General features: G+C 48.1%; 1 protein-coding gene across 1 annotated transcript in view; it reads right to left on the bottom strand.

The window, feature by feature from the left end:
* The window catches only part of LOC139057015 (uncharacterized), a 218,104-nt gene extending 206,325 nt beyond the window's left edge, over positions 1–11,779 (bottom strand). The window contains exons 1-3 of the mRNA XM_070534821.1: positions 11,745–11,779; positions 10,835–10,884; positions 2,237–2,723 (exon numbers count right to left, since the gene is read on the bottom strand). Of these exons, the coding sequence (XP_070390922.1) occupies positions 2,237–2,723; positions 10,835–10,872 (525 nt within the window). The 5' untranslated portion in view covers positions 10,873–10,884; positions 11,745–11,779. The remainder of the gene's footprint in view (positions 1–2,236; positions 2,724–10,834; positions 10,885–11,744) is intronic.
* Between the last annotated feature and the right edge of the window lie 13,095 nt (positions 11,780–24,874).

Here is a 24,874-nt window from a genome sequence, read left to right as displayed (position 1 = left end):
GTCCTCCGCTTCGGAAAGCACGTTTACAAAATGGACCCGCCACTTTCGGTTTTGTTGTACCACGGCCTGCAGCGAATATCGGGCGCCGAAGATTTTTTCAGGGGGGGCACGCTACGTAAAGGCAATAAATTATACAACGCCGAATACGTGCTCGCCGTTCAAGAAATAAGCGGCGAAGTTTTAGCGCGCTGTCAATCGCAAGTGAAGCGAGTCGCGTACGAAGTTGAACTTCAGGTAAGGTTTGCACGCTAGCTGCTAGATTCAGGCGCACGAACACGAGAAAATGCTTGCTATAAATGAATTCACAGCAGCGATAAGCAGACATCACGTGTACGGAACTGCTCGAGCGCACAACGGTACGCGCCGCGACGGCAGCGGTCTTTCAGCATGCCGCGAAACAATGTGCCTCCTGCAATCTTTGTTGACTGCATGCCGCTAGACAAGTAGTTATGTCTACACTGTAGTAGCGGCTATCTGCCCCTTTAGCAACTGATAAATAACTGATGCAATGCATATGAGCTCGCAGTAACGTACATGCGAATCGCGCTGCAGCGCTAGCTCGTGCGCTGATCGCTTAATGTAGCTTTTAATGACAGCGCTCGAACATCGATGTGCTGCAATCAATACTACCTTGCTGCGACGCCTGAACGTGCTGGCTTGACGTCAAGGATGAGCACATTTAACTCTCTAACCAGTGCTTCTCGTAGTGGGGTAGTGAATTCTCAACGAATCAGCCCGACCATTTGTGGTCATTTGCACACACCTGGTCACTTCACCACTTCGCAACAGTCGAATTGTTAATTGTCGCTGGGGCCGGGTCTCAAATCGTGAATCACCAGCCATGCCTGCTGCTATGTAGGTCTGCGGACGGGGCTGTAGGTGCAAAAGACCGAATTTTAGAACGCAGATAATCAAGCAAGCTTCAAGACCAGCGAAGCAGTCAGCATAGCGAGAAGTTTCGCATGCCCAGCGCGACGAACTGCAGCTATCCAGCGCGCCCGACGCTCCGCTTCGTGAGGCCTTGAAGAAAAATGGTAGAACCTGATGTTGGGATTGATTGATGTTAGGTGAGTGGGCCAATCCCAGACGCCGAAGCTAGCCTCCTCATCCGGTTGTCTGCTTTCCCTGCCCTAGCTCGGCACCAACGAAACGCTCTCCACTTCTGTGTGCTCCTCAGGTATTGCCAGCCAGTTAGATAAGGAAAATCTGTCAATGTAGGCAACCCTAATAGCTTTGAAAGCAAACAAAAGCGACCTTTAAAATAGGAGAGCGTTTTATTGGGCGGCTTAAGTGACGCGGCAGGTCACAGCCCGACGCTTGCGTCTGCGGTTACGTAAGTTTGACGTCATGAGATTGGAATAAAAACATTCGAATAGTTTTACTTTATAAGGTGTCTGAAGCAGTATCACTGGCTGACGTGCTACTATTCGCTGCCACTTGGCAGCTCATCTATGCAACGACAACAAACTGGAAAATTTTAGAGAAAGCCAGCGCTGAAAAGCGAAAGGCCTGTTAGGAAATCAAACAAAAATACCCATCTCTCTACTTAATCACCAAAGTTCTCCATACTACAGAAGTACCAGGATGACAACCGCAGCCTACTGCGGTTGCCAGTGACTTGCACAAGCCACTCGCAAAGAAGCGCGTACGGGTACTTTCTTTAAAAGTTGAACCGCACGGATCACCCTTAAGATTCGTAACATGTATATTTCACACATAACACCATTTTAACACCCCGAAAATAATCAAAGGGTGCACTAAGTCTGTTCTGATATCGAATACATCGAATTTGCAATTTTTTGAATAAATTAAGGGTGTAGAAAGAGTATTTATGTATTCAATCTACCCCTGACGGTGTAATTCTCCTCAGTGTGTTATATCTCCAAACCATACAATCTAGGTTCTCAATGTGTGAATTATGGTCCCCAATTATCTGAAGGCTCTTTACACTTCGCCGAGTTTAGCCGGTATGCTCCAGAGGTATGCGGCAGACAGGCCTTATAGCCCTGTGCCTAAACGTGCTGTAGACGTGCTTTCCAAAATTTCAGCTAAAGCCAATAGCCTGAGTGGCACTAAGTGTACACAAGGTTTACATTCCGAGTTCTTGTAATTGTGATTTCTCGCTTTAGTCATTACTCGGGATTTTGTCAGGTCGTCAGATATCCATAGCAGGGCATTGCTATTCGCGAAGAATCATTGCGCTAGAAAGGGTTGAGCATTTTTTCCTCTGGAGTACCTTGATGATAATTAGTAGGTTGGTGACATCCTGGTGCAGGTCAGACTGTTCCGCAGAAGGTAGGAATTGCTTGTGGCAGCTGGCATAAAAGACTGCCGCTTTGTCCAACGCGTCCCTGTTCTTGGAGTCGTTGCCGACTGCGGCGGCTCTATCGAGCAGCGCGGCGGACATGGCGTGCACGAGCGGGTGACGCCGGAAGTAGTCGCTCGAGGTACCGCCGCACAGGTGTGCGTAGAAGCCGTCGCAGGGGGGTGCTTCCATGTGCTGGGAGCTGCGTGCCAAGTTCATGGCCTGGTCGCAGGCCGACGTGGTGCAGGGAGGCGCGTAGACGCCTAGCACGGCCTGTGCCACCAGCGTGCCCACGACCACGAGCACCGTGATGGCGACCACCACCACCGTCTCCACGAAGATGAACTGGCTCCAGGGCAGGTTCTGGTGCAACCACATGATCCGCGGAGGGATCGAGTGCTCCGGGGCGGACGAATCCCTGTCGAGCATGGCGCGATTTTGCTGCAGCTTTGGTTGTGTGCACAGCCGTGCGTATACAAAGAGGAAGATTGGGGGGGGGGGGGGGGGGGTGCTCGCAAGTTTATTGCACAGCCATGGCTGTGTGACTGGGTTACGCAAATAGTCTCAGCGATGTGAAAAGACGTAACCGTTTACAATTTGGTGCGCCGGCTTTGTATACCATTTTCACCTCACACCCATGGACGCCGCCATGAATTACGTGGCGGCGCACCCATTGCTTGCGTCCGCCGCTCTCCGTTCCCTCTGTTTACAACAGCACACGAGGTTGTGCGGTGCAGCAAGCTGCTTTCCGGCTTTTGTCACTGACACTGACTACGTGAACGATACGAAAGTTTGGCCAAAGTTTCAGAAGACATCTAAATGACGCGTAGCCATCTTTCCGAGAGCTTCACGCACTATGTGCTACGATTACAGCTCTGCGGTGCGCGCACTGAAAGGCAGGGCTGAAAATTGTCTTAAAGGACACAGTTCTACGCAGCAGGATCAGGTGGTAAATCAGGATTACTTGTTATTCGCTCTTCATATTTTTTTCCTCATTTACTGCAAATGAATCAGAAGCCATGAGGTTGTCGTGCTTTTTCTTCCGTTATTTATTTTCTACGTAATCACTCGTGAATGTATTCATTGCGCTGAATTTGTTCACGATGAACCCTGAGCCTCGAGCGGCCTGTTGCGCGGCAATTTTTCATGTGCTCGCCGGCTTCTTTCAAGCTGAGAAAAACACTTCTATGTAGCAAGTATTCAGCAAACGAAAGATGTATCGGGAGTTTCCATGTTGCTCTATAATTTTCACGATACTTCTCATACACTCATAATGTTTGATAAGTTGGTTAATTAATTAAGGCTAATTGTTCAATTAGGCTGAGTGAAATAAGTAATCTGAGTATCTCCAAGCAACGGCAAACAAAATTACTTTGGTTCTGTCCAGCTGCACGACATTTTCATATTTCTAAATGTTGGCGCACGATGCTTGGTACACCGTGTTTTTTGCAACTGACGGTGGTCTCCTCCAAACCATCTTCAGTAACACTTCGCTCCCCGAAGAGGCAGCACGTATGTCGAGTGAGCTCCTGAACCACACTTAGCCATGTGGTGAACGCGGTTGAAACCATGGACCTGAGACCTCGAAGAGGTAGAACGTATTGTTCCCCCATTGCTATCGCATTTACCGCCAAATCGCCACTAAATTATTTCCGTGATTCTTCATTTTTTGAACAGGAAACGCTGCGAGCTGATCAACTTTTGCTGTAAAGATTCATGTGCAGAATGCCACAATCGTAAATGGGCTAACTGGGATGCAGCCTTTTACTCAAGTGTGTGCGCACATTATGTGGGGTTTAAGGTCTTCAAAAAGTACAGCCGGTTATGAGCGATGCGGTTGTGCGGGAATCGGGATTCCTTTCGATCATCTGCTTCTACTTTCGAAGAAATTCAACGCGCACTCTAGACGAGGACAAAGGACCCAGCAACAGGACGGGCGCCAGCTAGCCCCACCAACTAGCTCAAACCAAGGTTCTTCTCGGTCATCTGGTGTCTTTTAAAGTGCAACTAAATCGAGAGCAGTGGCGTTTCCGAATTCCACCCGTATCGTAACGCGCGCCGGACTCTGCGGACGCCACACGGCGGCTCTTGGGGCAAGAGGCGCGGTGCAAGGTTAATCTGTTATTTTGAGTGAAGTAGATGGGGTCTATATGTCACAAATTAAGACAGAACGCACTTAGCAAAAGCTGTCGCCTAATTAAATGTTGTCGCGGGGGATACTTGAATTTCAACTCGTCTTTCAGGGCGGCCAACCGAGGCTTTAGACCAGAGACGCATGCGTAGAACGGCCGAACGACAACCTTACAGCACTCATTCCCTTATGAAAGCTGCCGCTTTGAGGCGCTTGGCGTGTGCTTTGAGTCGCCTAGCAGCAATTGTAAATGTGAGAGTGCGCCAGCTTTCCTCATTCTTTTCTTATGGGAATTTGCATTTTGAGACGATATGGGACATTGCATCGCCTTGGGAAGCGACAGGAAAGCCGCGGCCGGGGTGTCGTGTTCAGTATTTAGCTTTGGTTTAGTGTACGTATTTACCCATACTAAACGACAGCAGTTAAAACGCAGCGTTAGCTTGCGGGACTCCCATCCAAACACTTGGGACAGGAAAAAACGTTTTTATTCAAAGGAAAAAAGTTAAGTTTAGGGGCTATTGGAAGCACATTTTTTATTTAGGCTGTCAATATTTTTATAAAGATTGTTCAAGATTTCTAACTTTCATAAAACGAAACAATCAAGTTTACAACTCCGCGATCAAAAATTATATCGTAATCCTGTACATGCATGTAATAGTACACCTAAAGCGGACAAATTTGATGTATTATACATGGCTCTCAAATATACCAATAGCATGTGAGAAGCATTATGGCAACATATTTGTAGAGGTAACAAATTCGTGTAAGATATAACTTAATGTATCAGATCTGTCCGCTTTGGAGGTTCTGACGGATGTAATTAAAAAAAACTGCAATATGTATTACTGAGCATAGTTACTGATTCTTAAACTTCGTGCTTCTATCCTTTTTTTTAAATTACCAATTTTCGGCTATTTCTGCAAAAGAATCAAGACCATAATTCACGATTTCGCTTTCAAGAGTCACTATAATTATTTTTTTTCTCAAATGCACCAAATTTAATAAAATCTGCCATCGAGTTATCTCAGAAAAGCATTTCTGCGTTTTAGATGTATTTCAATAGGCGACGTTGGAGTTGGGGCCGAGCTGAAGCCCCATCCTCTTAAAATAATTTTTACTTTACTCGGTAAATGCGAGATGCCCTTCTGACTTTATTACAGCTTCCAATAAATGGCAAGCCAACTGCATTTCAAGCATACGAGGCCATACAAAAGGATCAAATCCAGGGCATTATCCGAAACGCAGGAGGAATGACTGCCGAGCAGCTTATGATGAACCTTCACGGTCGCAAGTGCGACATTATCAGCGCTCGCCCCATTGGGGAGAAACGCACAGCTGTAGTCACTTTTAAAGGGACTAGCTAGCCTTCCATGCAAAATCGGGCTCAAGTCTTTCACAATACGAGTCTACCCGTTCAAGTCACAGGTCAACGCTTGTGAGACGTGCCACAAATTAGGACACGGAACACAGCATTGTCCGAATTTTAACAGCCCGCGTTATGCCACATGTGGCGGAAAGCAGCTTGGCAGTGACGAGGTCTGTCCCAACCAGGTGCCGAAAAGCCGCAATTGTGAAGGCAAACACCTTGCAACTGCTCGAGACTGCACCCAGCGCATAAAGATCAACCAGCAGCTGCCCGTGAAGTCAAAACGCCCTCAGAAGCAATGCCAGAACTCCATGGGGTCACAACCGCAAGCTCATGAGCGCCCTCAAATGACAGTGACCAAGAGACACAACTTTTACACTGGGCCTCCCCGCGCTCCATCAACATCAAATCCTGCGATACCGCCAGTAAATAAACCGCTTTTCGACCACGGCAAACATACCTTTCCTAATGTCGTCAAGGTGGCTAACAGCGACGCGTTAGAACACGCGAAAGCGAGTCACGACAAAATTACAGGCCAGTCTGTCCCCACCTCACTCTCAGCAAATGAAGCTGCACGTGTGCACGGACAAGTTCACGAAACTACCTCTCGAGCCCTCACTGTCGGGGTACCAGAGCAGAGCCAGAATAAGCTGCTAGAAACGCAGCCAAAACCACAAATTCAGCCTGACTACGAAGCCATCTTGTCTACACGTCTGGCACAAATGGAACACAACATCATGTCAAGGGTACAAACGATGATAGAACGAGCTATCGAAACATGCATTCGCACCGTCACCGTCGCACCGTCGGCCTCTCCTAATGCTCAATGCAACGCTCTCCTTCGGAGGTCTTACCACGGCCGCATCAGTTAATACGGCGCCTTTGCTACCTGTACAGACAGCTCCGACGCAGATGGCTCACACACAACATGGCTCAGCTAATCACTCAAGTTAATGTTCGCGGTCACGGTCTGGATGTGCGCGGAGCCATCCCGACCGTGATTCAGTGGAACTGCCACTCCCTCAAGAAGAAAAAAGCAGACAAGATTTTATGCTGGGGCCTCTCTCATAACAGTCTCACACCCGCCGTTCTGGCATTGCAGGAGGTGAACTGCTTCATGCCACGCTTACCATACTACGAGTGCTATGGCTTCCCCGAAGACACCGACACACCTGTGTGCACAACTGTGTATGTGGATCGAAGACTCACCCACACAAAGGTGGACACTGAGCCTTGGTGTTCGAATATTGCTAACGTTACTGGATGCCGGATTCAACTCACGCCCGAAAGAATAATCATTGTTTTTTCCGTGTACATACGCCCAGAAAACGCACGAAGGAAGACTGAGCGCGCATCGGTAGACTTTAGCTACATACAACATTTTCGGAAGATCTATCCCAAGGATACAATTCTAATCTGTGGAGACTTCAATGCTCAACACGTAGCCTGGAAATATAGTAAGTGCAGCCCACGCGGTCGTCGTATCATGGAAGAGTGTAACCATTATGGACTATCGATCTTTAATCTGCCGCAATTCCATACAAGACTCGGACAGGACACAAGGCAAGCAGAAACGACACCAGACCTAACATGGTCCTCGAGACCCAGAACCTGCCAATGAAAACTTCTAGAGGACCCTCTTGGCAGTGACCATCTTCCAATTGCCATCACAGTAAGAGCAAATGGTTCCTCGTGCCGCCCGTCATCTTACAAACGGCATAGTACGATTACGCACTGGGACAAATATCGGATGCTGCTAGAAGAAAACGGCCCAGTTAACAATCTTGACTCCTTAACCCAAGCTATGACGCGTGCCAAGCGCACAGCAACTAAGACGCTGCGGGTTTCTCCGGACCAACCTGATCCGGATAGGCACCTGCTGCATCTATGGAACCGCAGGCTCAGACTTCTGTCTACTTATCCAGCGAAGGGGTGCCCCCGGACACTACGAACTAAACTACGCTCTTTACAAGAGGAAATCGAGAAGCATACGGTAGAGCTAGCTTCCGAGCATTGGATGCAGGTGTGCGAGCAACACAACGGATCGACTAATTCAAGCAGGGTGTGGGCTATATTGAAATCTCATCTTGGACACCGTAAAGCCTCAGACGGCGCAGCCCGTGTTGCCTTAAAAGAAGGTATCACCAATGCCGAACTCGGAGCGAAAGCGGCAGATATATTTTTACCCAGTCAAATAGTACCATAAATAGAACCTATGCGAGGGACGATGACCAAGACTGACACGATGATCTAAACCAGCCCTTCACGGCCAGCGAGCTCAAAGACTCCATACGCAGAATGAACACCCGTGGCGCACCAGAGGTTGATGGAATCACGGCAGCGCACATCCAAAATTTTACCGAAGGATGCAAAATTACTCTTCTGGCGGAGTTTATATTGAAAGAAGGAACTCTGCCACGAGAATGGTGCCACTCTATTGTCAAGCTTATTCCGAAACCGAACAAACCACCGAACCGCCTGGGAAACTTAAGACCAGTTTCGCTCACGTCGTGTCTGTGCAAACGTTTGGAGAGCATGGTGAACGCAAGGTTAATATGGTGGTTGGAGGTAAATTGTCTTCTGCCTCACACTCGCTACGGTTTCCGGCCTCGTCTTTCTACTCAGAATATTAGGCTCCGCCTAAAAGAGGACGTGCTCGATGTCTCGTCCTCGTGTCGTCACTTAGTTGTTGGGGTGGACATCAGGAAAGCTTTCGATAGCCTTCCCCACGCCTCTATCATGCAGGCGATACAAGAAATGGGCATCAAAGACAACATGCACAACTTTATTGCTGCGTTCCTGCAAGACAGAACGTTTCAAGTTCAAGTAAGCAGCGACCTCAGCTCCTATCATCATAACGGGGTTTGAGTCCCACAGGGAGCCGTAATCGCTCCAACATTATTTAACATCGTCTTAGCTGCTCTTCCTGCAAAACTAGAGACAATCACAAGGATTGAGCATGCTATCTACGCAAAATATCTGACGCTGTGGACTACGCGAGGTTCCCTAGGAGAACATGAGAAGGTCCTGCAGACGGCGTTGAATACCATCACGAGGGAGATAGGGCTTACGCTAGCACCGGAGAAAACCGAGTTTGTCGTTATCCATGGTGGGAAAAGGTCAAAGTCGAAGGACGAGGAGAAAGCCAGCGTCCACCCCTCGATCGGACAGACACCCATTCTAAGAAAGCGGGTCATCCGCATACTCGGAATGTTTTGAGACGAGCAGTGTATATCCATAACGTGGTACAATAAAACAGTGAAGGTCACCAAGCAGGCCACTCAAATCCTCCGCAGGATTTCCAAGCGTACAAGGGACGTTAAAGAAAAAGAAATGAGACATTTTGTGCAGGCTTTCCTGCATTGTCGCATCCTGTATGGCGCCTCTTTTCACCCCATCACTCGAACACAGCTACATACTCTGGAACGCCTCAACAACGAGGCAAGGTGAGTAATGACAGGATTGCCAAAGTACACGCCAGTCCCTGCACTCAAAAGCTGCAGCGCTTTGGGTGACATCGCTGATCTTATTTCAACGCACGAGCATACTCATGTGACACGCCTCAAGTCCACAAACGCAGGAAGGGCCACATTGGTTAAATTTGGCATGACATCTCTAACCTTCTGGCGCTTCCACGGATGTCTCCCCCTTGGGAGCACGTACCAATTGCGGATCCCAAGCCACTGCCTAAGAACATGGGACAAGATCAATTGGCAAGAAGACAGGCCCACGCCAAACGCCATAAGAAATATACGCACAAACTACGTGAGGGGGGCAACGACAACTCTGGCAGGTGCCATATAGTCTATGTGGATGCTTCTATCGGAGGACCAGAGGAGGAGCTACGGCGTGGACAAATATGGAAGCAACCGAACGGCGCAGTAAACTCCACCTCACAAAACATGTCGTTCAAAGCTCTACGGCAGAACTGTATGCGATCCTAGATTTTGCCAAGCATGCTGAACACACTGCCAACAAATTTCCAAGGGAGACTAAGCACCACTACAGAGTGTTTACGGACTCTCAAAATGCCTTTACAGCTTGCCAGGACACTCATACCACTGCTGTGGTCCAACAACTCCGCCTCCACGTGTGTCGTCTGCGTGACCAAGGTCATGATTTTCAGTTACACTGGATCCCGGGGCACACGGGCATACCTGAAAATGAACGGGTCCATCGACTAGCGCGCGCCACGCTGCTATCAGCGCTGTCGAAACCACCCGAACAATTACTGAACAACGTACCTGAAGACACGGAAATACACAGTCAGTGGTACGATTCCATGGAAGCAATAGCCGAAGCCAAGCGCCACTGGCGCAGCTATCGCTTCAATACGTCCAATCTCATAGACATTCCTCCCCTTCCCTCCCAGGCTGTTACTCGTCGGCAGCAGGTTCTGCTCCGGCAGGTACAGACCGGCACCCTCCTTATTCCCTTCCTCGTGCAGCGTTTTCGCAGAAAGGAGGACCCTCGTGGCCTGGAATGTTCGCGTGTGGGTACCTGCAACCCCTGCAACACCAGGGCGGACCTCGAACACTTAATCTGGGACTACCCGCTGTATTCTGGCCCCATGCAAAGGGCTCTTGCTTCGCTTCCAACGGAATGGCGACCACCTTCCCTACAGACCTGGGCGCTAGCGAGACACTGCAGTGCTGCGACCGCCAACGAGCTCTGGCGGTCAGTGTACGACTTCCTGGATGATCCTGAGGCGCCAGCCACTGGGACCAGGCTTCTTCTTCTCGAGCGTACCAGCGAAAGCATCAGACCCTGTAATGTAGATAATTAAGTACCACATTGTTTCCCTTACCTTCTCACTCCCGCCACTTCCCAAGCCAATTCACCGCAACCCTTTAAGGGCAAAAAATATGAATAAAGACGTGTAAACAACAACTTCGACGGGGCGGCCGGACGCAGGACCTACAGCCTGGCGTGAAGCGCTGCAAAAGAAGAGCCGGACTGCTCGAGTCGAGGACCACACAAAGAATCGGTTTATTCCGGAGAGACGAGAGGAAATGCATCAGGGCACACTTACAGCGTTAGGCGCGGAGTGGCACCAGCGGTCGTACCCATTCGAAACTGAAACTGGATATGGAAACAGGATATTACAGCCAGCTTTTAAATTCAGCGAACTTCGGGAGCCGTTCTTCAGCGTGAAGGCGGCGGAGATAGAGAGCTTGGGCTACCCACTTCCCAGTGGACAGGCCAAGCACCCCCAAAAGGAGCGACACATTTGTTTCTTTCAATGTATTTCAGTTCAACGTGTTCAATGCAGTTCAACGTGTATTGTTAGCAAACCACTAGCGCCCTTGTAGAAGAGCTCTTTATGTTATGCGGCAGCAAGACATTGTGAAGTCCAAACGCACGTATAGCCTAGAAATTCTGGGGCCGGATTTACAGCAGCTTTTGTTTGTAAATGCTCTTTTTCGTTGGTCTGCCGGCTTCTCCAGTGATAAGTCAAACATCAAAATTGGCTGAAATTTTCTCTTACGAACAATTTTAGAGTAAGACTGTGAATGCGGTTCCTTGTGGTTCGGAGAGTCTGAAACGTTTCAAGTTGCGGCGTCCTCATCGGCGTGGCGAGGACTTTAACATGGGAACACACGACATGTTCCCTTGCTACTTAAGGAAATAAATCCCAAGCATGTTTTACGAAACCTAGACTTGTGTTTACCGCTATCCTTGCGTTTTGCATAACACACAGGAATTCCGGGGATCCACTCAACCTAAGAATATATTTTCCGTTAGCTTGAATGGTTTTCTCGTACTTGCCATCATTAAGGACGCTCTCACTCGAGTGCGTTTATCACGTTCTCGACGCTAAGCGATAGGGAACAAAGATTGAACTTTTCAACAGAAAAGTACGAGTGCGTTCTCACTACGGCTAAAAGTAAGGATTGAAAGGTAGAAGCGAGCATAGCAACATTAGCAAATGATTGACTCACGGCGTGCCTGAAGTCATTCTTGGGCCGCCGTTGAAAGTGCAGTGATGTGAACAGAACGCTTACCGAGACTTCGTCTTCCTCGTCTGCACTGCTATCAGCAACAGCTGTTCACTAACAGTGGCAACATAACCCTATGGGGTATTGGTGAGCAAGCGGGAAATATTTATTGACTGAATTCCTTTGTTACTATGAGGATGCCCCCATGGCCTAATTTATCGAAAATCAGGGAGCAAAAGAATCGCACATAGACGGTCCACGCCAGTGATGTGCTCGAAAGTCCATGGCAATAGCATTGTGTCCTTGGCGCGCAAGACATTTCAAGGCAGCATGCAATCCTGCAAGCCTTCGGTATCTGGTGTTGGAAACTAGCGGCTGAGTTATTGCCTGCTGACTGCCACTTCCACAAGAGGCGCTCAACTGTCAGACTGGCGCCAAGAAGTCGAAATTCATCATGATGCCCAGTAGAAGCTAGAAAGACTCTGTATGGTGTACATCAAAAGTCTAAATTTCTCCAGAAAGCGAAGCATCGATTGCGAGAGCAAATTAGAAGACAGTTATACGAAGGATAGTGGTTCTATCGGCCGTGCAAAGTTGGAAAAATTCGCGTACTGAATTAAGCATGGTGCAGCGCGCACAGGCCAACATGAACACATCGCACTCAATGACCACGGACACACTCTGTAAAACCGCTGGCTTGAGCAAGCGCGGCAGCAGCAAGAGCGAAGTGACTTTCGTGCTGTAGATCTAGAGCCCAGACTACATGTACACGCGCAAGTTAGCGTCTACGCGCCTGGCGTTTCCCGCGCTTCGCGAGGAATGGTGGTTTGCGTCCACAGAGACGCGTGACAGCGCGCGTTCATTAAGGTCACTCAGAGACGCTCTTGGAAGACGCCACTTCGTACTTTGTTATTGACAGTGTTCCAAAACGCTTCGATGTCTATAAACGCAATTGTTATATATTGAGAGCCGCTAGATCAGCACAAAAAGAAAAGGTTGAGCTTTTAAGACGAAGCATTTTTTGCCTCTTCCTTCGACTTTCCCACTGCTGCTGCTGCTGCTACTTGTGCTGCTGCTGTGAGCAGATGCTGTCGCGCACACCGCATCGGGGGGTCGTCAGAGCGTGTATATGGATGACAGGCGTGAGTAAGAGAGGAAAGGCGACGGGAGAAACTCGTTTTCGCCCCGCCGCGTCAAATGTGCATCGTATGCATGGATGGTTGGGTGTTATGAGCGTCCGCTTTGGAACGGGGCGGTGGGTTGCGCCACCAAGCTCTTGCTATTATACTGCCTAATCTCCTACCTAGGTTAAAAAAATAATGAACTCCCACAATCAAATTTCCTGACCCCCTAATGAACTTTGCTTTTGTACGCCTCCATTTTTTGTCGTTTCACTACATTTCTTCCACCAATCTTCCTATCCCCTCTTACTAATCTCTATTGCGCACATGTTTACTTTTTCTCTGCTCTCGCTGAACCCAAGGGCTTCAAGTGGGCCAGTGGTGCCTAAATCGACCGCTGGGCAGATGTCTTGACATCATAATAAAACATGCTCCACCGTTTCCCTAGTTTTACCGCAGCAAGCACATGCTTCTTTTTCCGTCTTATATCTCGCTTTCTAGGCGCGTGTTCAGAGGCATCCTGATCTCGCTTCGAAAAGTAATGAGCTTCCCTTTGAGTTATTTAAACTGCTTTTTCCTGATTTCTTTTTTTCCTCTTTGGTAGTTACTCATGGCAGGTTTCTTTTCCATTGCCGCCACCCATGAGCTTATTTCAGCCTCTCTGACTTTCCACTTGACGTTCTTTGTTGCTGTGCTGCTCACCCCACAGGCTGCATACTTGCTGGTAAGCTTCCTAGTTCTTTTCCTCCGCTGTGAATATGTTTTTCCTGTACAGATACCTTAACACTCTTCCAGCCCATTTACTTTCTTCCATATGCCTCAGTCGTTCTTCATAATCAATTTACCGGTGAGCTTCCCTCACATCAAAACTAGTCCAGCCCATATCACCCTGTTCATTATAAAATATGAAGACGCCAAATAAACAGACACACAAAAGAGGAGAGAACGGGACAGGGGGCCCTGTCCCGTTCTCTTCTCTTGTGTGTGTCTGTTTATTGGGCGTCTTCATATTTTATAATGAACAGCTACCAACTAGGCCAACAAGAAGTGCTTTTAACATATCACCCTGAACAGCTTAATTTGCAGTCTTCCCGTGAGCGCCCAGTGCGAGGCGTCCCACTGACCTTTGTTTCCCATCGAGTCCTGCTTGTACCTCTGATTTCAAGCAAACAACCGCATTTCCAAAAGTAACACAGTGCACAATGCCCTCTGGAGCTCCCTGGCCGTCGCCAATAAGCCGTTTGACAGCTGTAATTATCCGTGACTCCCCTCAGAAGCATTGCAGAAACTGCAGCGCTTCCCCTGCTACTAACGTGCGAAGGCAGAGGGGGCGCAGATAGAACTGTAGAAGTAGTAGTTCTGCGGAAACCCGCAAGGTGGAGAGAAGTAATTAATAAAGGGAAAATCAGACATCCACCCGTTCATAGCAATTGCTACAAAGGAAACCCAAACGGGTTCCTCGAAAGAAAAGCCTTAGAGTTGAAGAAAAAGAGTTATAGAACCGTAGAAAGTAGAAGAAGAGGAGAGGAAGCAGTACCTATATTATACAGGGCCGGATTAAGAAAAATGGGGACCCTGGGCTAGTGCACATGCACGCCCCCTTTCCCTATACTGACCCCTCCCCCCCCCCGTCGCCTGCTACGCTACTGCAAATATGCCATGTTTCATTTCAATTCCACCAAATTAAAAATAACTAAGTGCGATCAACGGGATTATTATTCTTATTATTATATCGAAAGCAACAAAACTTGCTTGAAACGCGTGCTGTTGTAAAGACCAACACATATGTTCACTTTGTAATTAATCTCCATTCTGTTTTCAGCAAAAGCTAGGCTTTACGGAAAAGTTTACTGCACTCAAGACGAACAAAAACGTAGAAAAGACAACACACCTCAGATGTCGATCCTTCTGAAGCTAGGCTTTGTTTGCATCACTAAGTTTTATCCCGTGAGGAGACGCATGGTTGTATCCAAAACATTCTTTATTAAAATTCAAGCATCAGACTGCAGTAATCGTTATACACGTTACTCTATAAATATGCAATAGATATATACATTACTTAAGGCAATAAAAACACCATAAAAATGCACTAGAATACAGATGAAAATTGCCAACTGTAATTACAAAACATTATTTGAAAATATTTTCGTTGAAGGTAAGACAAGCAAGGACGACACCAAATAAGCGTGGCACTATCAAAAACAAAAATACAGTTCTTTATAAGCACGTTAAATATCACAAGAAGACAAACAAGAGACGTACAACGAAGATTTGCATATCTTGAATTACACTGCTCAGCGTTTCATAGGCAACGTGGAGGCTGGGAGGCGACACAACGAACTTATTGGAACTATTCATGTATAGCGCAAACAGTCCTCTTTTAAAGTGGCATCTTTCGCGCCTACGCTTTGGCGAAATCAGATATAGTCTGTTCGAAGGATCGCTCGCGGAGGAGGTCGCTTTCAATGGACGTGATAGCAAGCGAGTTCACCTTCTCGTCAAGGAGGCTCGAACGAAGGCGATTTTTTATCAGCGACAACTTGGAAAACGATCGTTCGGTCTCACAGTTTGCCACGGGTATGCTTAAGTACATTCACAAAGCAATAGAAAGGTTCGGAAACATATCAATAAGCTTTCTTTCGTGCAGCGACTTCATTATTCTCAGGGGACTCGTGTCCTGGCACACAGAGTTGTGCAGAAAGTTCGCAAACTGAACGATTTCAGCGGAAAATGCGGGCTGCAAATCATTTTTGTAGGTTTTCACCAACTTCTCAGCCTGCTGTACCAGAAAGGCCTCGCTCCCAACTTCTGTCAGCAGTTTTAAGAATCCAAACCTGTCGCAGAGTTCAATGTATACGCAGCCGTTCCCACCCGCAATGCAGAGCCTAGACTGTCAAGTACAACATTGTAGGTCTCTACGATAAACCCTTTTCTACCTTCTAGCGCACTATCACTTTTTCCGTCCGGCTGCTTACTCAAAACGATGCGTTTGCCGTCATCCTGATAACATTGATTGGTACTAAGCGTGCGTGCTCTCTCTTCGAAGGTATCAAAGAGAGGTCGCAAAGAATTAACAAAGCCTTCTAGAGATCTCAGCAGGTCTACAGCAGTTGAAATGTCTAAGCCTGGTTTCTGAAGTGCTACGCTCGTTTTGTGAGAGCGCTCCAAGATTTCACTCTAGAAAATGGCCATGAATGCAGTCTCTAGTTTTGTCATTTTCTTGAAGAGAGAGTGCGCTTCGTTCCTAGTGTCACCGTTTTCTTTCTCGTTCTTTGATATAGCTTCAAGGCAACAAAAGACTGCATTGAAATTTTTCGGAATGGCCTTACATGATTCACCGTGTCTTGACCACCTGGTCTCAGAGAGACTTTTCAAAACAAGCTGCTGGCCAGTTCCGCCCATGGTCTCCAAAAGATACCTCCATCACTTAGGTGAGGCAGCAAAGAACACACACAGTCTCTGAATTACAGTGAAAAATTTGACTGCCTCAAGGCAACTGTCAGCGCTACATGCGTCAACTAAGTTCAGTGAATCACCAGCACACGGGACGTAGACTGCCAATTCGTTCAGGTGTTTGATTTGAGCTCGCAGTCCTTTGTATTTTCCTGACATATCGCTCGCATTATCATAAGCTTGGCCCCAACAATCATCAATTGAGATGCCATTGGTCGTCAAGAGGGACATCACGGTATCGAAAAGAGAGAAACCAGTATGAGATTCAATTGGAACAAATGCAAGAAAGCGTTCATACACATTTCCATTAAAATAGTATCGTAAAACAACTGACAGCTGATCAACGGGAGTAAGGTCTGGAGTCGAATCAACAATTAAAAAGAAGTATTTTGCGCGTTTCACTTCGTCAACGAGACGTTCCTTGACAGCCTTTGCCATATGCTCGATAAATTCATCACAAATGGTTTTTGACAGATACGATGGGTGACATTTTCCTTTGTTCCCGTAGCGTTTGATGTGCTCCTCTAGAAAGGGATCAAACTTGGCAATGGCCTCAAGCACTCCCATATAATTGCCATTTCTCGGTGAACGAAAAATCTCCTCACTGCCCCTAAACGCTAGGTTGCACTCAGCTAGAAGCTTAACTACAGCGACTGCGCCATTCAACACCTCTGTCCAGTAAGCGGTCTCAGTGAAAATATCCTTAACCAGCTCCTTGTCAATTGTGCTGCTCGAGTTAGAGCGGGCGAACCATGCTGCCACGTAGTTCCGGCGCTCGACGCTATTTTCATGTACGCAAACGTTTTCTTCTGCTCTTTTCCAATCAGAAAAGCCGTGCGTGGTGGAAGCACTGGGGTTGCTTGAAATCGAAAATAGTTTGCACATGAAACAGTAAACGGAACCTTTGGACTCCGAGTACATTAACCAGTGTCGCTCGTACCCCCCCCCCCCCCCCCCATTTACAGCCTTTCGCACGAAAAGATGAGGTGACATATAACGTTTCTGAGTTTCGTATTGCCTTTCGGAAGATGGAAAATTTGCTGCCCGATTTCAAAAATACAATGGCCCTTTCTTAAGGCATATACTCCGAAAGCTGTCAGTAATAACGTCCGGCCACTTAGTAGGGTCACTTCGGAGAATCTCGCAACGTACCTCTTGCTGCGGGAGTGTCTGTACTTCTCTGTTGCCGCAACGAGAAGCCGTCTCATTCGTCCTCTCGAGGCACGCTTTGTGGGTGGGAACATGATTATTTGAAGCCAAACTAACAGGAAACAAGTCAGTCGGTTCTTGGAGTGTTATTTTCTGGCGCTCGTCAGTAGGAGACTCATCGGGAAGATTTAACACCTGTTGATCAGCAGTAGAAGAATCGGGCATGGCGGACCGGACACCTGGAGCTCTGTGGCAGGGGTCCGGCCGAGTAGCATAGACGTTGCTGACTCAGGAACAGGATAGGGCTCGGTCAGCGTCGGTTGCTCAGAAATATGGACGACCGAGGTTGGCGCCGTTTTCACAGGATCCAGACAACCAAGATGAGTCAAACCTTGCTTCTTGCCAGGAAACCGTGGTGATGGAGTTGGCAAGCCCCCCACAGAAGCACAGTCAGTACTGTTGGGTGTTTGACGCGGACTCTGGGTTGAGCGATCATACTGCTCCGTGAAAGCTGCACTCAGTAGGTACTATCGGCGTCAAATGAAAGTTGAACAGCGGAGCGCGTGGAGCAAGCATAAGTAAAGATATAGTGCGCGCCGTCCAGTCATCACCATTGACAGGCGCGCACATCCGGCACAACGCGCTCGGCATGCCGGCCGCCGTCGCGGCTGCCAGCGATGCCGCGCAGCGCAAATTTGCCGATCGAAAGAACGAATGCGGCGCGCAAGCTGCAAACCGCGCGGGCGAATCTACCTTGCGATGACGGTGCAAACTGCACAACGCGCACCGCTCTTCGCGCCGACAGCGCTTGTTGTTTCGGCGATCTGTGCGATAAGACTCGCCGTAAACTGCAATATTCTAGCTTCATTTTTATTTTTCATTTTCTACCTTTCAAATATAAGAACCAGAACAGAAGCGACATTATCTCACTAGAGGGGGATCACGCAGTGCGGCCAAACCGTATGTACGCGCCTGTCAATGGTGATGACTGGACGGCGCGCACTATATCTTCACTTATGCTTGGTCCACGCGCTCCGCTGTTCAACTTTCATTTGACGCCGATAGTACTTTGTCATCTTCGGTAGCTTCTTTTCACGCTCTTCTCTTTCTAACTTCGCCTTTCGTTTAGACGCACCACTTTGATGCTTCCGACCGATCATTTTCGCATGAATGGTTGCTAATTGTTCACCGGGGACTTCGTCAGTCCGACGCCACCGCAGGAGTCCAACGGTGGCCGTCCCTATGACTGGCGCACGCTGCCTAGATGGGAGAGATCGAAGAGGAGAGGGCGACTCCTAGCGGGGGCGAAGTTACGTGCCCTCCGTCGCCTCTGAGTCATCTTTTTCTACTTCTGTCTGTGAAGTACGGCGGCCAGTCTGACCTACTTTTCCCGTCGAGCGCGCGCGAGGGTGCGCAGCCACTAGGCAGGAATGGGCCCTGGAGGCAGGCCTTTGTGTCTAGCTCTCCAACTTCCCCCTTCACTCTTACACAACCCTAGCCCAAACAGTGAACATTCCATGCGTCACGGCACGCGGACAAAAGCACGTGTGACGTCTTCTTTCCTTTCCTGCCTGGACTCTACCATCAGACTCCTCATCATCTGCTATCGGACTCATCCTCCCCCGCCAAAATTACCATCCCGGTAAAACACGAGAAGAAAGGGGATTAACCGAGGGGCCCGGTTTTTAATAGTCATATCATAAGAAGCCAACAAACACTGACACCAAGGACAACATAGGGGAAATTACTTGTGCTTAATAAATGAAACAAAGAAACGATAAATTATTGGAAATAAAAGTGGATGAAAAAACAACTTGCCGCAGGTGGGAACCAAACCCACAACCTTCGCATTTCGCGTGCGAAGCTCTACCAATTGAGCTACCGTGGCGCCGTTTGCCCATCCAATTTTTGGGTATTTATGTGTGCTAGTAGAACCCTGGGGGCGTTAGCCAGCGCCACCACTCACAGACCTTGGCGGCGGACGTGGAACGTCCTTTTTGCCGCAGGCGTCACGAGAACGTTATCTTTATGGGTGAAGGCAACTGGTCAATAAACCCACATATGCTACCTGAAACATCAATGTTGCCGGATTCGAGACCTTCGTTACGTAATAAACGAGAAGGGGGTTAACCGAGGGGCCCAATTTTTAATACTCATATCATAAGAAGCCAACAAACACTGACACCAAGGACAACATAGGGGAAATTACTTGTGCCTAATAAATGAAACAAAGAAACGATTAATTAATGGAAATAAAAGTGGATGAAAAAACAACTTTCCGCAAGTGCGAACCAAACCCACAACCTTCGCATTTCCGTTGCGATGCTCTACCAATTGAGCTACCGCGGCGCCGTTTTCCCATCCACTTTTTGGGTATTTATGTGTCCTATGGTACGTGCCCTATGGGTATTTATGCGTGCGATGCTCTACCGCGAAATGCGAAGGTTGTGGGTTCGGTTCTCACCTGCGGCAAGTTGTTTTTTATCCACTTTATTTTCCAATTATTTATCGTTTTTTTGTTTCATTCATTAAGCACAAATAATTTCCCCTATGTTGTCCTCGGTGTCAGGGTTTGTTGACTTCTTATGATACATCACGGTAAAGAAAAGTCGAATGGGAGGCACTGCTGAGTACTGCAGCACATCCTTTCTACGAGAAGGACAGCGGCGGAACTATTTGAGAGGTGGAGGGTGGCGTGGTGGTGACGAGGGGCAAGGGAGATTTAGGTCTTCATCCCACATTACATGTCCCTCCTTGCGCCTCCTCTCCAGACAGCACTGGTCAGACGGACTGACATGAAACCACGAAAACTCTTCCAAGCAAACGCACCTCGCCTCGTAAGAAAGAGGGCCCCGCCGGGGTGGCGGGGGATTCATGCTTTTGAAGCTCGACAAGCTCTCCCCTGTTTTTAGGCTTCCTCCGTTCCTGAGAGCATGTTCAATTCTATCCATATTATACTTCCTTATGTCAGCTGTCTTACGCTTGTTGATTAACTTCGAAAGTTCTGCCAGTTCTATTCTAGCTGTAGGGTTAGAGGCTTTCATACATTGGCGTTTCTCGATCAGATCTTTCGTCTCCTGCGATAGTTTACTGGTATCCTGCCTAACGGAGTTACCACCGAATTCCATTGCACACTCCTTAATGATGCCCACGAGATTGTCGTTCATTGCTTCAACACTAAGGTCCTCTTCCTGAGTTAAAGCCGAGTACCTGTTCTGTAGCTTGATCTGGAATTCCTCTATTTTCCCTCTTACCGCTAACTCATTGATCGGCTTCTTATGTACCAGTTTCTTCATTTCCCTTCTCAGGTCTAGGCTAATTCGAGTTCTTACAATCCTGTGGTCACTGCAGCGCACCTTGCCGAGCATGTCCACATCTTGTATGATGCCAGGGTTAGCGCAGAGTATGAAGTCTATTTCATTTCTGGTCTCGCCGTTCGGGCTCCTCCACGTCCACTTTCGGCTATCCCGCTTGCGGAAGAAGGTATTCATTATCCTCATAATATTTTGTTCCGCAAACTCTACTAATAACTCTCCCCTGCTATTCCTAGTGCCTATGCCATATTCCCCCACTGCTTTGTCTCCAGCCTGCTTCTTGCCTACATTGGCATTAAAGTCGCCCATTAGTATAGTGTACTTAGTTTTCACTCTACCCATCGCCGATTCCACGTCTTCATAGAGGCTTTCAACTTCCTGGTCATCATGACTGGATGTAGGTGCGTAGACCTGTACATTCTTCATTTTGTACCTCTTATTAAGTTTCACAACAAGACCTGCCACCCTCTCGTTAATGCTATAGAGTTCCTGTATGTTACCAGCTATATTCTTATTAATTAGGAATCCGACTCTTAGTTCTCTTCTCTCCGCTAAGCCCCGGTAGCACAGGACGTGCCCGCTTTTCAGCACTGTATATGCTTCTTTTGGCCTCCTAACTTCACTGAGCCCTATTATATCCCATTTACTGCCCTCTAATTCCTCCAATAGCACTGCTAGGCTCGCCTCAATAGATAACGTTCTAGCGTTAAACGTTGCCAGGTTCATATTCCAATGGCAGCCTGTCCGGAGCCAGTGATTCTTAGCACCCTCTGCTGCGTCGCAGGTCTGACCACCGCCGTCGTCAGTTGCTGCGCAGCTGCTGGGGACTGAGGGCCGCGGTTTGATTGTTGTGTTCATATAGGAGGTTGTGGCCAAGTACTGCACCAGGCCAATCCTGCTCTGGTGAGGGAGTGCGTTACCGGTTCTGGTCACCGGGATCAGGCCACACTCCAGGCCTGTTTGTGCAATTTTATCAACACACGGATTTTTTTTTAATGCGGTGGAAAATTGCCGGCACCGGGATTCGAACCACCGACCTCTTGCACGTGAGGCGGGTGTTCTACCTCTACGCCACCGCTGCATTACCCCCAAAGCCTAAAAACAGTGAAGAATAAACTAGGAATTGGCAAGAATCAGATGTATGCGTTAGGAGACAAAGCCGGCAATATCATTACTAATATGGATGAGATAGCTCAAGTGGCTGGGGAGTTCTATAGAGATTTATACAGTACCAGTGGCACCCACGACGATAATGGAAGAGAAAATAGTCTAGAGGAATTCGAAATCCCAAAGGTAACGCCGGAAGAAGTAAAGAAAGCCTTAGGAAATATGCAAAGGGGGAAGGCAGCTGGAGAGGATCAGGTAACAGCAGATTTGTTGAAGGATGTTGGGCAGATTGTTCTAGAGAAACTGGGCACCCTGTATACGCAATGCCTCATGACCTCGAGCGTACCGGAATCTTGGAAGAACGCTAACATAATCATAATCCAACCCGCCGTGGTTGCTCAGTGGCTATGGTGTTAGGCTGCTGAGCACGAGGTCGCGGGATCGAATCCCGGCCACGGCGGCCGCGTTTCGATGGGGGCGAAATGCGAAAACACCCGTGTACTTAGATTTAGGTGCACGTTAAAGAACCCCAGGTGGTCGAAATTTCCGGAGTCCTCCACTTCGGAGTGCCTCATTATCAGAAAGTGGTTTTGGCACGTAAAACCTCATAATTTGAAGAAAAAAATTTTTTTAATCATCATCCATGACAAAGGGGACGTCAGGGACTTGAAAAATTATAGACCGATCAGCTTACTGTCCGTTGCCTATAAACTATTTACTAAGGTAATCGCAAATAGAATCAGGAACACCTTAGACTTCTGTCAAGCAAAGGACCAGGCAGGATTCCGTAAAGGCTACTCAACAATAGATAATATTCACACTATCAATCAGGTCATAGAAAAATGTGCGGAATATAACCAACCCCTATATATAGTTTTCATTGATTACGAGAAAGCGCTTGATTCTGTCGAACCTCAGCAGTCATGGAGGCATTACGGAATCAGGGTGTAGACGAGCCGTATGTAAAAATACTGAAAGATATCTATAGCGGCTCCACAGCCACCGTAGTCCTCCATAACGAAAGCAACAAAATCCCAATAAAGAAAGGCGTCAGACAGGGAGATACGATCTCTCCAATGCTATTCACAGCGTGTTTACAGGAGGTATTCAGAGACCTGGATTGGGAAGAATTGGGGATAAAAGTTAATGGAGAATACCTTAGTAACTTGCGATTCGCTGATGATATTGCCTTGCTTAGTAACTCAGGTGACCAAGTGCAATGCGTGCTCACTGACCTGGAGAGGCAAAGCAGAAGAGTGGGTCTAAAAATTAATCTGCAGAAAACTAAAGTAATGTTTAACAGTCTCGGAAGAGAACAGCAACTTACAATAGGTAGCGAGGCACTGGAAGTGGTAAGGGAATACATCCACTTAGGGCAGGTAATAACCGCTGATCCGGATCATGAGACGGAAATAATCCGAAGAATAAGAATGGGCTGGAGTGCGTTTGGCAGGCATTCTCAGATCATGAACAACAGGTTACCATTATCCCTAAAGAGAAAAGTGATTAACAGCTGTGTCTTACCAGTACTCACCTACGGGGCAGAAACCTGGAGTATTACGAAAAGGGTTCTACTTAAATGGAGGACGACGCAACGTGCTATGGAAAGAATAATGATGGGTGTAACGTTAAGGGATAAGAAAAATGCAGATTGGGTGAAGGAACAAACGCGAGTTAATGACATCTTAGTTGAAATCAAGAAAAAGAAATGGGCATGGGCAGGACTTGTAATTGAGAGGGAAGATAACCGATGGTCATTAAAGGTTACGGACTAGATTCCAAGGGAAGGGAAGCGGAGCAGGGGGCGGCAGAAAGTTAGGTGGGCGGATGAGATTAAGAAGTTTGCAGGGACGACATGGCCACAATTCGTATATGACCGTGGTTGTTGGAGAAGTACGGGAGAGCCCTTTGCCCTGCAGTGGGTGTAACCAGGCTGGTAATGATGATGGTGGATATATCCTTCTGGTGTTTAGATATGCACTGGTTGTGGCATTGTATATGGTGAGCCTGTCCCGTTCTGCGCGAGGAGTGTTCGCTATCGTGCAACAGGCGTTGCCCCGTTCAGCGTGGCGGGTCATGTCTCGCGCCGTCTTGTGCGCCGTCTCGTTTAGGTTCGGGAGCACGTCGCCTTCCGTGGTGACGTGCGCAGGGAACCATGTATCCTCGAGCTCGCCGTTTTGGATCTGCCCGCTTTGGCCAGAATGAACAGGGCTTCCTTGGAAATTCTACCTTTGGCGCAATTCTTTACTACCGTTTGCGAGTCGCTTACTACGACTTCGCATTCCTTTTCTGTGAGAGCCAGCGCGATCGCTACTTCCTCCGCTATTTCCGAGTATTCCCATGCGAATCTGCATGCGATTCTGATTTTGGAGTCTGTGTCTGTGACTACGGCGGTGTTCGGATATCGGCTGCGTCGACAAAGCGCGCGTTTCTCTCCCTGCCGAATGAATGGAGCAGAGCCTCGGCTCTTGCCTTTCTTCTGCCTCGGTTGTAGTCATGGTGCACGTTTCTTGGGATATTTGCCACTGTAACGGTGTCTCTGATTTTGTTGGGGATTTGCATTTTCTGGCCGTGCTGGTTCAGCATAATTTTTTGTTAGGTATGGTATGGTATGGTATGGTATGGTATGGTATGGTATGGTATGGTATGGTATGGTATGGTATGGTATGGTATGAAGAACTTTATTTAGGTCCTGAGGGATCAGTCTGGGACTGATGCGGGCCGCTCCTACGTCGGTACAGAGAGGCCGAGCCCCTCTGCCATCACACGGGCCCTCTGGACAGTCCTGAGTTGGTCCGCCAGCACTTCACTGTGCAGCATTCGCTGCCACCACTGTTCACCTCGAGAATCATCACCGGTCAACGCCAAGCAGCGCCAAAGCATGTGTTCGGTGATGCAAATCTGTTGAACGTTGAATGTATCGCGCCGTAGCTGCGTAGCTAGGCGCACGGACGCGAGGCAGCGCAAGCCTGCTTCGCAGTGTCTCGCG

This window comes from Dermacentor albipictus, chromosome 3 (assembly GCF_038994185.2).
Source record: "Dermacentor albipictus isolate Rhodes 1998 colony chromosome 3, USDA_Dalb.pri_finalv2, whole genome shotgun sequence".
NCBI lineage: Eukaryota > Metazoa > Arthropoda > Arachnida > Ixodida > Ixodidae > Dermacentor > Dermacentor albipictus.
This window is presented reverse-complemented; position numbering and strand designations above follow the sequence as displayed.